The sequence below is a fragment of the Ictalurus punctatus genome, chromosome 9 (genome assembly GCF_001660625.3).
Source record: "Ictalurus punctatus breed USDA103 chromosome 9, Coco_2.0, whole genome shotgun sequence".
Classification (NCBI taxonomy): domain Eukaryota; kingdom Metazoa; phylum Chordata; class Actinopteri; order Siluriformes; family Ictaluridae; genus Ictalurus; species Ictalurus punctatus.
Window position 1 is genome coordinate 14,653,177 of NC_030424.2, and position 15,562 is coordinate 14,668,738.

Genomic DNA, 15,562 nt, shown 5'->3' on the forward strand with positions numbered 1-15,562 from the left:
CGTAAACAGTGTGGCCTCAAAGCATCAATTTTTTTAATATCGAGAGGTACGGGTTTTTTTTTGACGCGCCACGTTAAAAACTGGCCGACCAATGAGATTCACACTTTTGTTCACTTGCCTGGAGCCGCTGACGTTACATAAAAGTATAACTTGAAGTACAAAAGTGTCTTACCAATGAAGAAGAAGCCGAAAAAGAAGAGGAGGAAGAAGAAGCAAGCACCCACCATTTTAGTGAGAGTGCATAAGTGACATACCTGAAATAAAATGCTCACTGCTAATAAATCCTTCTGCCTACACACATAAACAAGGTGTCCTTTGAAAGCACCAGATTCAGAATTATACACTAAACACTATATAAGTGTATTTATTATGCTGTGGCTATTTTTTTTGACGACACTGAAATGCAAACATATATTCTACATGATCCATTTAATTATTTCAGTATTGTTTTCTACATTAAATAGCATCATTTGTTTCTTTGTCTTTTCCCTGCAAATGATAATCCGCTGCTTGATAGTCCATCGTATGTATTTTGCACCTGGCATATATATGCATATAAGCATTCTTGAACTCTCATTCAAATAGCGAAGTGCCCCATTGAGGCATTGTATTATCATATTGACCACAAGAAAGACTCATATTCAACACTTCATCAATCTGCAGGATCATTAACATTTTTGGTCATAATAATAGTTGCTTTATACCCCCCACCAAAAAAACCCCCAACAACAACAAAAACAATTTGATAAAAAAATAAAATAATAATAATAAAAAAACATAATCTGGGTCTTCCCATAAGTGTGTGAATGCTATTGCTATGACTGACATAATTCAAATCATTACTTTTTTAAAATAGTATAGTGTTTAAAATTAGAATTTTATTGATTTAGCTTTAAAGAAGTATTTGTTGCAGTAACCAAATCACCAAAGACCATTTCATAAAAATCTATACATGCTTTAGCGAGTTTGTAAAAAGTGTGTTAACGGCTTAAAGACGTAAATACGGCTCTTTTCTTTTTCTTCGGCCTCTTCTTCTTCTTCTTCTCAGTGATGAGCGGGTGTCAGAAACGGAAAGCTGTGCAGCGCCACCTTATGTACCGGGGTATTTCTGCTTTTCAATAAGCGCCATCTAAATGAATTTACACTTTCATTCATTGAGTTTAATAACTGGGTGTGAACACAAAAAAAGCGTTGAAAACGGACCGTTTAAAGCCTTGTTTATACTTCCGCCTGCTCCGCACCGCGAGTCTCCGCTGACTGCGCGCGCACCTCCCCAAACGGACGAGGCGTTTATACTTGACGCGCTCTCCGTTGTAATATTATTTGAAACGAAAGGGGGCGACTCAGAGTAATCTTCCTATAAACCAACAGGAAGTAGCTGAGAGAAGAAGTAGTTTGTCAGAACAACCATAGCAACGCTTACAAACAAGGCGTCTCTTGTGTACAGTAGTTGCTGAATGCTGAGAAGGAATTGCTGTGTTTGTTGTGGATGTTTGTTTTCAGTAAACTTCACAAAATCCCACAGCATGAAAAAAGCAAAGAATCATATAAGAATTATATAAAACTCAACAAACCTTGAGATTATCACTTGACACATTACAGCAAAATACAGTTATAAACATGAGAACATGTATTAAACTAAATTGAACAACCTAAATTGTTTTATTTTATTCATTTCGTTAAGATTTTTTTTATTAAACATGGACCTTTACTTTCATTAAATAGACTTATTATTTATTGTAGGTTCATTTTGTAAATGTTAGCAATTACCATAGACATAAATAAAAAGTGGGTGCTTCCTGCAAATGTTATTTTTCACATTTACAAAATCAGGTGATTATGTTCGCCCATCAATGCAAATGTCACTTTATGTTTAGAGACAAAAGAAAGTTAATACAGAATGATCACTCTGTATGGCCGCCCATCCATGTAAACGTCTCTATGTATAAAGACAAAAGAATGAGGTTTAATCACTGTGTCTGATAGTGTAGTGTAGTGACTGGGTTTATTTGTAAAGATACTGATGAATGAAAACATGGTGAACCGCCCAAAAGACGTTCAGCTTTGGCTTTATTATTTCAACAGTATGTACAAAGCAAATCAAAATAACTATTTTTAAAAACCTTTCCATGAACGTTGTGCCATCTGGCTATCTCTATGGTCCCGCATGGATGGATCATAGAGATGACTGTACAATTGTACCTTTCGCCAAGAGTCGCCTCGAAGTCATTCATTTTTGGATGTGGTGCCGCGCAGCAAGTTACAAAAAATGCCGTGCACTCTGCCACGCGGAATGAGACCTCGCGCACTCAACATGCTCGACCGCCCACTCCGCGATGATGTCATGATGCGGACGCATCGGGTATAAACCAGGCTTAACGCACTGCGAAAAACGTCCCGGTGTGAACAGGCCCTTAGAGTTCAAATCCAAAGTGTATTTTGTAAGAATTCTGCTAGAAAAATCGACATGATCATAAATTAGAACAAAGACAGGAATATTTGAAAAGACAATGTTAACCACAAAACCTTGATTTCCAAATGGTGTAAAAGCTGATAGTTATATGTGATGATGTTGATATATATACAGCATACATGAGCAACATTATGAATTATTCACAAGAAATACGTGAATTCAGTTTTTGGAAAGAAAGGAAAAAATGAGCAAAAGTTATAAACTACAATTTTTGGCACCATTAGTAAAGAAGGGAAAAATGTGACAGATATGTATTTTTAACAGTTGTGGGGATATTGGCAGCAACACATATTGTCATGTGTTGTTCAAGTTTAATCTGGTGGATGACATCCTGATGTCTCAGACCTATAGACCCAACCCAACTTTTCCCTGCTGGTGCTCTGTCAGGCATATAACGCAAACATTTTCAGTTCCTCCTGGTTTTGGCCATTTTGTTTGTTTGTTAACTGAAGCAATAACTTCATGGTTAAATGGATGAGGTTAAATAACTGACATTGCCAGTTGACATTCCTTGCTTGTGAGCTTTAATGTATTTCCTAGGATTTAACCAGTTAACAGACCTCTGAAAACATCAAAAATACTCTATAAAATTATGTGGCTGAGCTGCTGTGAGTTACCATGCATACATCATATGCTAGTCCAGACACGACAAATACTGTATCATCACACCTGAACTTCCCCTATAAGAGTCCGTTATAATCAATTTAAAAAAGTGACTGAGAGACAACAGCAGCACATGTGCAATGTCACATCTAGAATCAACACTAGATAGTTTCTTAGCTCTCTCGTGCAATGATGTGCAAAGACACAGCTGGCTAAGAACCACCTGAGCATATATCTGAGCAATTATTTTTGGTCTCCTGAAATGAGGACATTGTAAAAAAAAAAAAAAAAAAAAAAGTAAAAATAAATACACAAAAAAGGAACAAACAAATAAAAGTTTTATGCTGTTTACCCTATATGGAACTACACAGGCTTGAAATAAAGCAGATATTATGCACTTTAATATCTTGGCTATTAAGCGTTTTTATGTTTGCTTTTTAATCTAATAGGCCAAGTGATTTCCCTAAAAATATCTAAAGAGAAAAAAAAGACTCATATGATGTAACTATAAAGCACAAATAAAGGAACAATTCATGTATCAGTGAGAAACTGAACACAGCATTCTTTCATTCATTGGGATGCCAGTCCATCACAGGACAGCATGCACACACATTCATGCATAGAGGGGTGATTTTTACCAAATGAATCCCACATGAACATGCAAAACAGCACAAACAATAACTGTGGAGCTATGAGGCAGCAAAGTTTCCTGTTGTGCTATCAAAACTGAATGGAAAGTACATAATACATTTTTACACACAGAAAAATATATCACAGAGCTTCATGTGGTTCCTGCCTGTTCCAAAATAATACAGTTTTTTAAAACCTAATGTTGAGTATCACTTTAAAAAAATAAAATAGCTAATATAACACAAGCACAAGTCCACATACACCTGAGATTTTTGAGCTAATACACTAAGTGGTGCAGAAATAATACAGTCTCAGGAGGATGATTTTTAGGAATAACTCCAGCCTGAGGTTGTCCCTATTGGCCACTGACAGCCTCAATTGCACTGAACCAAATTTGGATGCCTCCACTGTCCATCTGTCACCCATGGTTCTGGCCCTCTGAGCCCTGGAACCCCATGTGACACTGTGACTATCTGCCTCATCCCGTTCTGACAAAGACACCACTGGCCCAAGTAGCTTTGTAGTGCACAATCAACATCCAATGCTTGGATGACAAAGCTACACTGTACACAAAGCTACACTGCCCATCCCTAAGTACAATGAACGCTATCCACATTGCCATCTGCTGGAGTGTGGATTCAGTTCAATATGATCTGTAGGTTCTAGTTCTACACAATTTTTTTGTGAAAAAAATGTCTATATGTACTTCAATACCAGATGACCTTTCATATTCCTGTACAATTATGAGTCCTAAAATAGTGCTAGTGAATTTTGGGATGTTTCTTCACTGTTTTCATCTGCCTCTTCCTGACTGCCATGAGCAACAGGGGGAAGTACAACAGAACATCGATCACATTTCTCTATTCACAGACAGCCCCCACCTTATCATACTAAGGGAATAGGAGATGATATGGATTGGAGGACAGCCTCAAGGTCATGTGTGGGAAAAAGGATCTCATACATCAACACAATTTATTTGTGCACAAATGCACGCTTATAAACATTTGCATATCCATAGCTGTTAAACACACAATTATGGACTAACACCATTCTCCTGCTGGTAAATGGATTTCATACAGTAGCATCTTATATTCTAGGTGCTAATTATTGTTTTATGTAAAAAAGGAAAACATGTTTGGAGCACAAAACAGTGTTTGGCATATAAATATGTTCCTTGAGGAACATAATTTATTACAACAAAAACTCTGTAGAAGACATAATCATACGATATCACCTGAGCACTTGCAGTCAGAGATCCTGAAGTTCTCTGTATGCAGTTTGCATCATTCCTTATGGAGCCATGGGTGAGCAGGTGTCTGACAATAAGGCATTTCAATTAGACCTTCAAGCGCCATCACAGGAGCTGACATGAGCATCCTTGCCACTGAGCTCCTGGTTTCAGCCTCCTATATTTTTACTGTTGGAACTTCTTCCCTCCACACTGAACAGATTACTCAAACTCCAGCTGGTGAATCATTAAAAGTGTTCACAAGCTCTGGCATGCAAGTTTAATAATTAATAGCAGTACCATTACAACGTCCCAATGTCTCCTTGGCTTTTTTAAGTCCTCTATGTGAGAATGTACCACGTACTTTTCCCATACGAATCTGTGACTGGGTGATTATCATTTGTTTCTACAGCATATGTCAGGACCATTGCTTAGGCTTATAAGTCTTTATACTAGTAGAAATTCAGACACTGTGAGTCACTATGAATAATTATCCCTGAACCTGGCTAGACTTCACAGTGAAACTTCTGCCATTTTATGCTTTGAGACCCATGCTCAGGTCCAATTCACTCAATTTTAACAGTAAATTAAAGGTTTGGTCAGTCCCTCCAGGATTTTTCGATTTTGCAATCGCAGAAATGAATACAAAATCAAGCAAACGCTGCAATATTTGGAGGAGCTTGCCATTTATTTTGCAAAATTAACACAGATATTTCACAGGTTTGAGCCAAAAGGCATCATGTGACATCATCACAATGCACTTTCAGCCAAAGTATTCTCTGATTTACGTACGTTGAACATGAGTACAGCTAAAAGGTCTAATTTACAAACAAACACCACTGCAAAAGACCTGCAATTGCAATTTTGCTAATTCAAGCAGTTTTTCACAACCCCCCTCCACAAACAACTCTGCTTAGCCGGCTTTAGTTGGGGCAAGAACAGGGGTTGGGAGCCTATTGCTCACGAGCCATATATGTCTCTTTCAGTAATTAATTATGGCTCAACAGCAGCAAACCACATGAAAACAATGAAATACATCAAATAAAAAAATAAAAACAATCACGAATCATGAAAGCTAGTGTGTCAATTCAATTAAAACACTACATGTTACACATTTTAAAATATTACATAATTCATAATCAATGCCTGTTTGTCATGTATACACCAACCAATTGTGATGTGGCACAATGAGCTCAAGTTTCATTGAACAATGTGGAGCAGAGTGGTAATTTCCCAGTCTAATTCATAAATCCTTTTTTTAACAAACGTGAAATGGCTAAAAGAAAAAAAAAAACAAATGTTATTCTTTCCAGGCCAAACGGACAGACAAAGTTTTGGAAGTCGCATTAATAAGTAGTGTTCAATTTAATCTTACTTACATGCTGCATTTTGTATTTATTTACCATTTGATGAAACTATTATAGATGGTTAAATGAAGTCCAAATGCCACACAGACAAATTGCTAGACTCTCAAAGATCCCAATCACAAACACTGGGTAGTTCTGCACCACATATCGGAGCACTTACAGCATCTCACAGATGATGAAAGCTCTTTACAAGAGAGCATCAGCAATTTCTGACTCCACTACACACTGCAAAATATCCTAAAGCACATCACAAGCCCTATTAGCCTGTGTAATTACTCCTCTACACAAACCTCCAGGCTTTTCTTTTACGTTATTTTTGATGAGTATGTGAGAAACAGTCATTCGATACTGTTAGGGTCACTGCTGAGATGGAAAACATGACTAAAAATAGCTTCCAATACCTCCAGTTATACTATGCATGAGGCAGTTTCAGCTCCAGAAGATTTCTTTGCCCCATGACTGCAAATCTTTCATAATCGCATTCCCTCAGCACACTGGCTCTTTAACAGTAGGGAATAATACCCGAGATCAGGATTCAACAGGCAATGGCTTAATTTGCCATTTGAATGCTTCAGAAGGAAATGGTACAATTGACATAGGACTGAGTTTATCTGAATGATGCACTGACATGAAGGTTACAGTTTAAATGTACCTGTAAATTTCTCAACAGAGACCCATTCTGTTCAACTGAATTTGAACCAAAATATGATCAGCTCTCCCTTGGTGGCAAGAATGACATGGAATTCACCCATTACTAAATCAAGACAATTACCACACTGTGGCACAATTACTGAAATAAATTATGTTCTTTTAGAGCTAAAGGAGAGAATAATGCATGTCCAATTTTACCTGGTTTTGAGCAGTTCTTTTCTGCAGTCTCATTGTCTATCACGGTGGCCATCAGCCTACGGCCCAGGTGGTCTGTGGGTCCAGCAAAGTGCTCCTGCAACATAATCCCATGACCTGATGTGGACACACACACACACATCAAAATCAAAACTTAAAAGTCAAAATCACAGTTTTCAGTACATCACAGATTTAATTCCTAAACATTATTTAAAAGTACAGTCATGGAGCACTTTATTAGGAATTAAAAAATTACAGAACACCTTTGGGACATGGTAGAATGAGAGATTTACAGCATGAAAGTACACCTGAAAAATCTGCAGGAACTGCATAATGCAGTCAAGTCAACATGGACCAGAATCTCAAAGGAATGTTTCCAGCAGCTTGTGGAACCCATGCCATGAATTTAAGTAAATTAAATTCATGAGAGTATATTTAGAGCCATAGAGCTTTCTGTCCCTGAATTGCCACTGACAGAACACATTATGTCCAAGTTGAAATTATTTGTAGGCCTATTTGTAGACATTGTTTGCTCACAGCTCCAGGCTCCGGGGTTCATTCCTGAACTCAGGTTACTGTCTGGTGCAGAGTTTCTGTGCACCACACCTGGAAATATTGACTTTTGTGGTGTCACTATAACAGTGTGATTTTAGATTAAGTAACATAAACTTAACTTTATATTAACTAGCATCAAGTTAGAGACTCAGACTTAAGGTACCTGCCTGATAACCTGATGACTAAAAATTGAAGAATATTAATGGCTTAATTTACTAATTCAAAATCCACTGAGAGGTTTAGGGTCACCTAACAACATGAAATGAAAGAAAACCTTATTTTATTGGGCATTTTATTTCATAGTTAAAGTGCATAAAAAGAAATGGTTAATACAGAAGGTTTGGAGGATGGTTTGGGGATTTCCAAGAAATCTAAGCTCTAAGAAATTACCTGACATTTGTAAAACTCAATAAAGCTGAAATGTACAGTATATAAGGCCAATTCTTTGTAAATATGAAAGTGTGTAGAGTGCAGAGTACAAAATGTTTCACCAGTAACAAACAAATCTTATAATCAAACCTACTACTTTTCATGTTGGTTAGTAATTATTTATTTTGACTTTACAGAAACTGACATTCATATAAACTATGTACAGTTACAGATCATTTACATTCAGCAAAATTATCCAAGTTATATGTTTAACTATAATGCTTCAAGTTAAATTATTATTTATACCCCCCCCCCCCCCCATTTATTTTTTCCAATCCATGAGGAAAACTCTATTTTTACTAAATGAAGTTACAACAAATATTGCTAATGACCCTGGTTTATTTTTTTCTCATTATGCACTGATTTTTTAGATTTAATAAATAAGGCATGATTAGTAGATGTGTCATAAGTGATCATGTACCTACTGTAAAAGCAAGGTGCATTCTTCTGCTTAAGCAACTTTCTGGGAAAATCCTTCCATAGTAGGGGATCTGCTTACAGGCATACTTTTTAAATTAGCCAAGTACAACCTCACTGGCAGGGCTCCTTGTGAGCATGTGCAGTTTTTTAGGCTTTGACTCAGCTGGTTTGAAAATGTCCGCTGTCTCAGGAAATCGAAAAATCCTGTACACATTTAAACCTAGTCCACCATCAGGCCAGAAACACAGGCAGAAGCATCTACACTGTTTATAACTCAGCAGGACCAATGGTCAACCTTGTCCACATGATATGACACCATAATGATATGAGATCTCACAAGATTCATTATTACCTCACTTTTTTAAAGTTTAAGTAATTTTTAGTGGCATACCAAAAAAACAAAACAAAAACAAAAAAACAACTAACCACCACCTACTGAAAATATAGAACTGTATATAGACATGATTTCCCCATTTATCAATAGGAATTGTTTCAATAGGACTCAATCAATAGGACTATTGTTTCAGTTCAATTTTCAGTACTTTTTATATATATATATATATATATATATATATATATATATATATATATATATATATATATATATATATATATATTAAAGCAGTTCAGTAATGGTATAAATAGAAATCTATTTAAAAAAATCACTTGGTATAATGTGTAACACTATAATTAAGATTGGGAATGTACATAGGGTTAAAGTCTGTAAGTCTGATTATTGTTCTTCAATTGCAATTCAAATTTATTGCTTTCTTTCACGTTACAAACTATCCTACTGTTCTCTACAAACATTTTGGTTTTGTTGCAAATCCTGTAACAGTATATGCCCCCTCACCCACTTTGTACAGATGGGTTACAAATAATTTTGACTCCACTTGTTTCTTAAAAGGGAAGGGTCAAGGAAAATCAATACAAAGTTATTCTGACTGATCACTTTTATCCTATGATGAAACATTCTTAATCCTGCTAGGAGTGGTCTCTTCCAGGATGGCAATGCCCCTATCAGCGGGGAACAATTGTTCACTGAATGGTTTGATCAAGAAGAAAATTATGTCAGTTATATGCTATGGCATTCACAGTTAGCAGAGATTTTGGTCTGACATGTTAGACAGCTCTCTCCATCATCAGAACACCAACTGTGGGAATATCTTTTGGAAGAATGGCGTTAATCTTTCCAGTACAGTTCCAGAGACTTGTAAAATTCTGGTGGCTTGTGGTAGCCCAACACCTTACTAAGATGGTTTGTTGTTTGTTTCCTTTAAAGTGAAATGCAACCCCTATCCGTTCCCATGTACTACGTCATTGTGTGTGTGTGTGTGTGTGTGTGTGTGTGTGTGTGTATATATATATATATATATATATATATATATATATATATATATATATATATATATATATATATATATATATATATATATATATATATATATGTGCACACACACACACATATACACATATATACACACACACACGCGCGCACACACACACACACACACACACACATATATATATATATATATATATATATATATATATATATATATATATATATATATATATATATAGCAGCACATAATATAAAACGCTTTATGTGTAGCCTATATAAAATGTACATGCATTATGTTGTTTGTATGAGTGAGTTGAAGAGCATTCATCTACTATATACAAGACAAAAAAACCCTTAGGGATTTGAGGACTTGCTTACAGCTGTCTCAGTCTCAGCTCTATCTAACTCCGTTTAGGCCAGCGAATGGAAAAGGGACTTGTAAAAACAAATTGATGAATGCACAGAGATCGTATACATGTAGACATATAGACTGGGCAGGATGTGTAATATGTCCTATAGGAGTTCCAGCAGGTCTGCTGTGTACACACTGCGACACCGGTCAGACAGGCGCGCGCACGCAGCCAACATACAATCTAATGTCCACATCCGATGATGCTGAATTATACAAGACAGCCAGAGCATTTCTCCGCAAAGTACGGCTAAATAAACGGTCCTCTCCCAGCAACAAAACCACGTGTATTGATTTGCATCCAATCCCCTTCAGTCGAAATCTTCCGAAATGGGATGAGCGTCCCACACAGACACGGTTCCACACCAGTACTAATAACTCGCCACTGTCCCGAAACGGTAACAGAGATCATACATTTCTGCCTAAACTGTGAATATGCAGTTTGAATCTGCAGATGCGTGTGAAATGTGATGAGTGAAAAACACTCCATCACTGAGTGACCGGAAGATGTCGGCCATCCCCATCTCCATGCACTCACCTGTTTTGGTGAGGAGCGCTGACATGCACCAGGCCGCCAGCAGCACTCCGCACACTACACACACTTGCGCCAGGAGCATCTCCCTCCGCTTGCGCACTCTGAAATGCTCGGTTATCATAGTCTTTTTGGATATGGAGCAACTCCGCTCCAGGTCCGACATGGTGGCCATCGTCCGTGCGCCTTTAGCTCCAAAAAACACAGCCGCAGATGGCAGCGATCAGTGGGATATCGGTGATTTGTGGTGTCACGCCGTGCAGGATCTGTCTGCGCTCCTCATTTCGCGTGCAATTAAACTCTGCCGTAACCGGGGTGTGTGTGTGTTTGTGTGCGTGTGTGTGTGTGTGCGCGCGCGTGATCGTTTTGTCCCAGTCGCTGCTCTAATGCAGAGCTACGGTTCAGATGTCAGATCGTTAAATAGCCTGTGAGAACGATGCCCGCGGTGACACAACCAGGTAAAATGTTCATCTGCGATTTCAGTCAAGTCTGCACCAGCGCCCCTGCCCGAGAGCTTCCTATGGGCTATTCCTATACATCTTTTTATTTTTTAATAATGGCTAAATAAAATTCAGTAATGCCTACAAATATAGCCTACTTCCATGCATTTTTATAAATGCTGCCCGTCACGATCTATTACAGCGGTCACAGATAAACACGAATGCACATCACTGACAGGAAGCTTTTTACTCTGCCCCCTCTCGCTCGGATCTTCCACGTGACTGGTTGTTCCGATTGAACACGTGACCTGGGCGCGAGATTGTCCCTTGTAGTGCTTTGAAATGTCAGGCGCGTTTACTGCCGTACTCCGTGTGACCAAATTAGTACGCTGTTTATTATAATACTACATTTATAAGAGGAATAATGAAGGTGTAATATAAAAGTTATAATAAAAGGTACTATGGTGTATAGTACGTTAGTAAGCGCTTCCGATGTTGCCAAAGCACAGATTAGGTCTTTTAATCGTTATCGCGATATTGGTGTTATCATGAAAATGTGAAATATGAATACAGCTAGATTACATCATTAAGTAGGCAAACACATGCACTGTGTGAAACGGTATGCTTAAACATGTAAGGCTGCTATATATATTTTATTTCCAACAAATTTAAGTGATGCAATTTTTCTTCAAAAACCAGCTTCAAAATTATCCCCCACAAATATTTGGTGAAGCTTCAGAGTCTTGTAAAGTCTACCAAGTTTTGAGACAATTGTAAGGGATTTTTCAAGCACAATTGTTTATATGCAGAACAATTCAAGCTCCTTCCTATTCTTACCTTTGTATGTGTGTAATACCCCTTCAAAGTTTTCAATAGGGTTCAAAGGTGGAAACTGAGATGGCCTTTACAATTGTCTGTGTTCCCACACTCATTCCTGTGTTGATTTGGATGTAAGTCTTGTATGAAAGTTCCATCTATGATCAAGTCTTGATCTCTTGGCAGACACAACCAAGTTTGAGCTACAATATCCTGGTACTTAGTAGAATTCATAAATCTTGAGATCCCCAGATCTACTAAAAAACTGCCTCAAAACAACAGTAATCTCCAGCCAGCGGGTAAAAAGGTTTCAGCAAAATCTCAAAAGCCACCCAAAAACTAGGCCAAAAATTTCTCTCAGCCTTTGCATGGAGAAACAAGTATTTTACATGTACTGTAATTCAGACATTGTCCACTGCATAATTCTCCTTTCCCTCTCGCTATCGTTGCAATATATCTTACACTAGGAGTCTGTACATTATAGACACTTACATATTGCCATTTTTTGGACATTAATTAGAATAAATTCAGATTATTTTCTTTAAAACATAAGTTTATTTTTAAACTCATCCAATCTGGCAACCCTGCTATTAACTCATTAACAGTTCTGTCCTGGCCAACTACACCTCTGTTAATGCTTGTTGCAGTTCCTATTTTCAACCAATAATAACTCTATGGATGCTAAGTGGGGAAGTGAGCATGCTGCTCTACAGTTTCATGTGACATAGAAAGGTGAGCCATTTAATCGAATTATATATATATATATATATATATATATATATATATATATATATATATATATATATATATATATATATATATATATGTAAAATCATTGGTTACTTAAAAGAGATAATTAGTATTTAAACAGATTAAAACAAATTAAAATGTCAGTGATTTGTAGAGGAGGTGGCTGCAAGTGCAGATATTTAAATAAAGTACAGCCAGATAACCAAAACCATAAAACAAGAACCAGAATTAGAACAGAGAATACAAGGCAAAAACATCCAGGCAATAAATGGAACTGTGACACCCACAACAACAGATCAACATGACAACAACAGAAGCTTGACAGTGAAACACATAGAAACCAGAACTTAAATAAGGGTGAACTTTAATAATATTAGGAGTAACACAGAACAGGTGTGAGTGATCAGCTAGACGACATGGTCAGATGATGTGCTGGGGCTGATGGGTAATGTAGTTAAATGCCAATATCGGCATAACCGTGACAGCCCCTATGGAAGAACCACTGCTCACTACTGTATTTTACAGTTGGTATTGGTGTTTTAGCAGTTCACAGTCCCCTCCTTTCACTAAACATAGGTATGTTCTGTAAGGCTAAAACAATTTAGTCCAATCTGAGTGCAACACAATACAGTAACATTTATGCTTGTAGTAGATGTCTAAGAGTTTATTTAGGAGTCAAGTAAATTGTGCAACCCTAAAACTGATCCTTACAAAGTTAAAATAACAACAACAACAGCATCAACAACTGTGTTTAATGCTTTTGTAAACTTATTATTAGGGGGCCAAGCACTGAAGGTGCTTAGGCACCCTAGTGTTATTCTACCTTTTCTTCTTCTTCTTCTTCTTCTTCTTCTTCTTCTTCTTCTTCTTCTCTTCTTCTTCTTCTTCTTCAAAGTTGTGAAATTTGAGCCTAATTTCCAAGTACCTTTATTGTCATAACTTTTCTTTTGAATGTGTCCAAAATGTAAAAGCCAGGCATCCCTGGATTCCCTTGGTTCAGACGAGTTCAACACACTCTATAACGTCAATTTCTGCCTAAATAGATTCTCTGCCGTCTTGGATTTTGTCAAAAAACTGTTTTTTTTGCTACTCCTCCAATAAATTTTGTCCAATCGTCATTAAATTTGGCAGACAAAATCTTCAGAGTAATAGATATCAAAAGAATTTTGAATATTCCAAACATTTGGACATTTGGACACTCCAAGACCATGCCCTGAGGCTATGCATAAAATTTCGTGACAGCGTCACTTACTGGTCAAAAGTTATAATAACATGCTTCCATCTAAGTGCTGTTTTTGATAGTCCCCCAATCTTCACCAAATTTGGCTCAGATCATCTTGAGACCCGTTTAAAGTTGCACAAAGTGGGGAAAAAAGCCCAAACTGATGAGGGAAAAATCCCATAAATACCTTAGATGTTTTTAAATTAAAAGAAGAAAAGAAATCTCGACCACAGGTTAAAGTAGCAACAGACAACACCACAGGTCACAGCAGTAGTGGCAGCTGCAGCAGAAATGCCACCCTGCTTATCATTTGTTCATCTAGACTTTTTCTCCTACAGGGAGAGAATTCCTCAATTCAAAACCTACATATACTGAGTGAAACTACAAATCAGTGGATACCTTTGCCAAAAAATTATGGCTCTGCTTTCCTGTGATTGCTAAGGCAACAATTGTAGCGTATCTGTAAAAGGTTGGGTGATTTTGGGGGGTGAAAACGCTGCTTGCAACTTTTCTTCTTCTTCTTCTTCTTCTTCTTCTTCTTCTTCTTCTTCTTCTTATTATTATTATTATTATTATTATTATTATTATTATTATTATTATTATTTTTACTGATTATGTATCTATTTTTATCCATTGCTTGATTTGTACTGCTCAACAATCATCTTATGTTTGTATTGAAATTCCTTTGATTTTCCTTTGCCACAAGTTGTTTGATGTGAATCACTGTAACATTTACAAGGCATACTTCAACATCTATCACTGTATTTTAAATATTGCATATTCTTCCTATTTGTGCAGCTGCACTGTGCCTATAAGCTTTTTATGAAAGATTAAACCATTACTCTTTTGTTTGAGATTTATTTTGGCAATAAGGCTTTGCCTGACAATATTTTTAAATAATGCCAGATTGAAATATTCAGTCTAACTATTATGCAGATTTGCTATTGACTCCAAATAATGTTGAAGCTTAAGTACCTTTTTAAGAATCAAGGCATGCCTAGTCAGCAGTCGGAGCTCTGATTCCAGTAAATCATGGCAGTGAAAAGTGCTTGTCATCTTAATGATTTTGTGTACAAAAAATAACCCTCCCTTTGTTGAAGAGGCTGGCAACCCACCAATCTAATGAAAAAAAGTATATAAACTGAGAAAAATACAGAAGTAATACAGCAATCATGTTGTTAGGAGTCCCTAGATATCAAGCAAATCATGTGCACTAGCTACACTCAAGTGGACAAGTGCTCCTGTAAACTCCAGATCAGAATAGAGCCTACACTCTCAGAAAGGATGTGTTAATATCCTACACACTTTTTGTATTATTGATATTACAACACATGGTATATTAAATTATCAAATAAACATGTAAAAAAAAAATATTCACACGAGTGACCATCACAATGTATTAAATTATTGTCCAATCATGTTGCAGACTGCGACATGACTTGTAGACTTGACTTGTGTTTAAACAAAAATGTATAAAGACAAGGTATTTGATGTTTT

At 36.9% G+C, this 15,562-nt stretch overlaps 1 protein-coding gene across 4 annotated transcripts in view; it reads right to left on the reverse strand.

Moving 5' to 3' along the window:
- The window catches only part of slc24a4a (solute carrier family 24 member 4a), a 29,107-nt gene extending 17,587 nt beyond the window's left edge, over positions 1–11,520 (reverse strand). For 2 of the 4 annotated variants that reach the window (XM_017477170.3, XM_017477168.3), the window contains exons 1-2: positions 10,844–11,519; positions 7,151–7,264 (exon numbers count right to left, since the gene is read on the reverse strand). In XM_017477170.3, coding sequence (XP_017332659.1) covers positions 7,151–7,264; positions 10,844–11,012 — 283 coding nt within the window. In that variant the 5' untranslated portion in view covers positions 11,013–11,519. Of the gene's footprint in view, positions 1–4,940; positions 5,560–7,150; positions 7,265–10,843 lie in introns of those variants that run through there. The other 2 variants (XM_017477169.3, XM_053682676.1) reach the window with 2 other exon arrangements.
- Between the last annotated feature and the right edge of the window lie 4,042 nt (positions 11,521–15,562).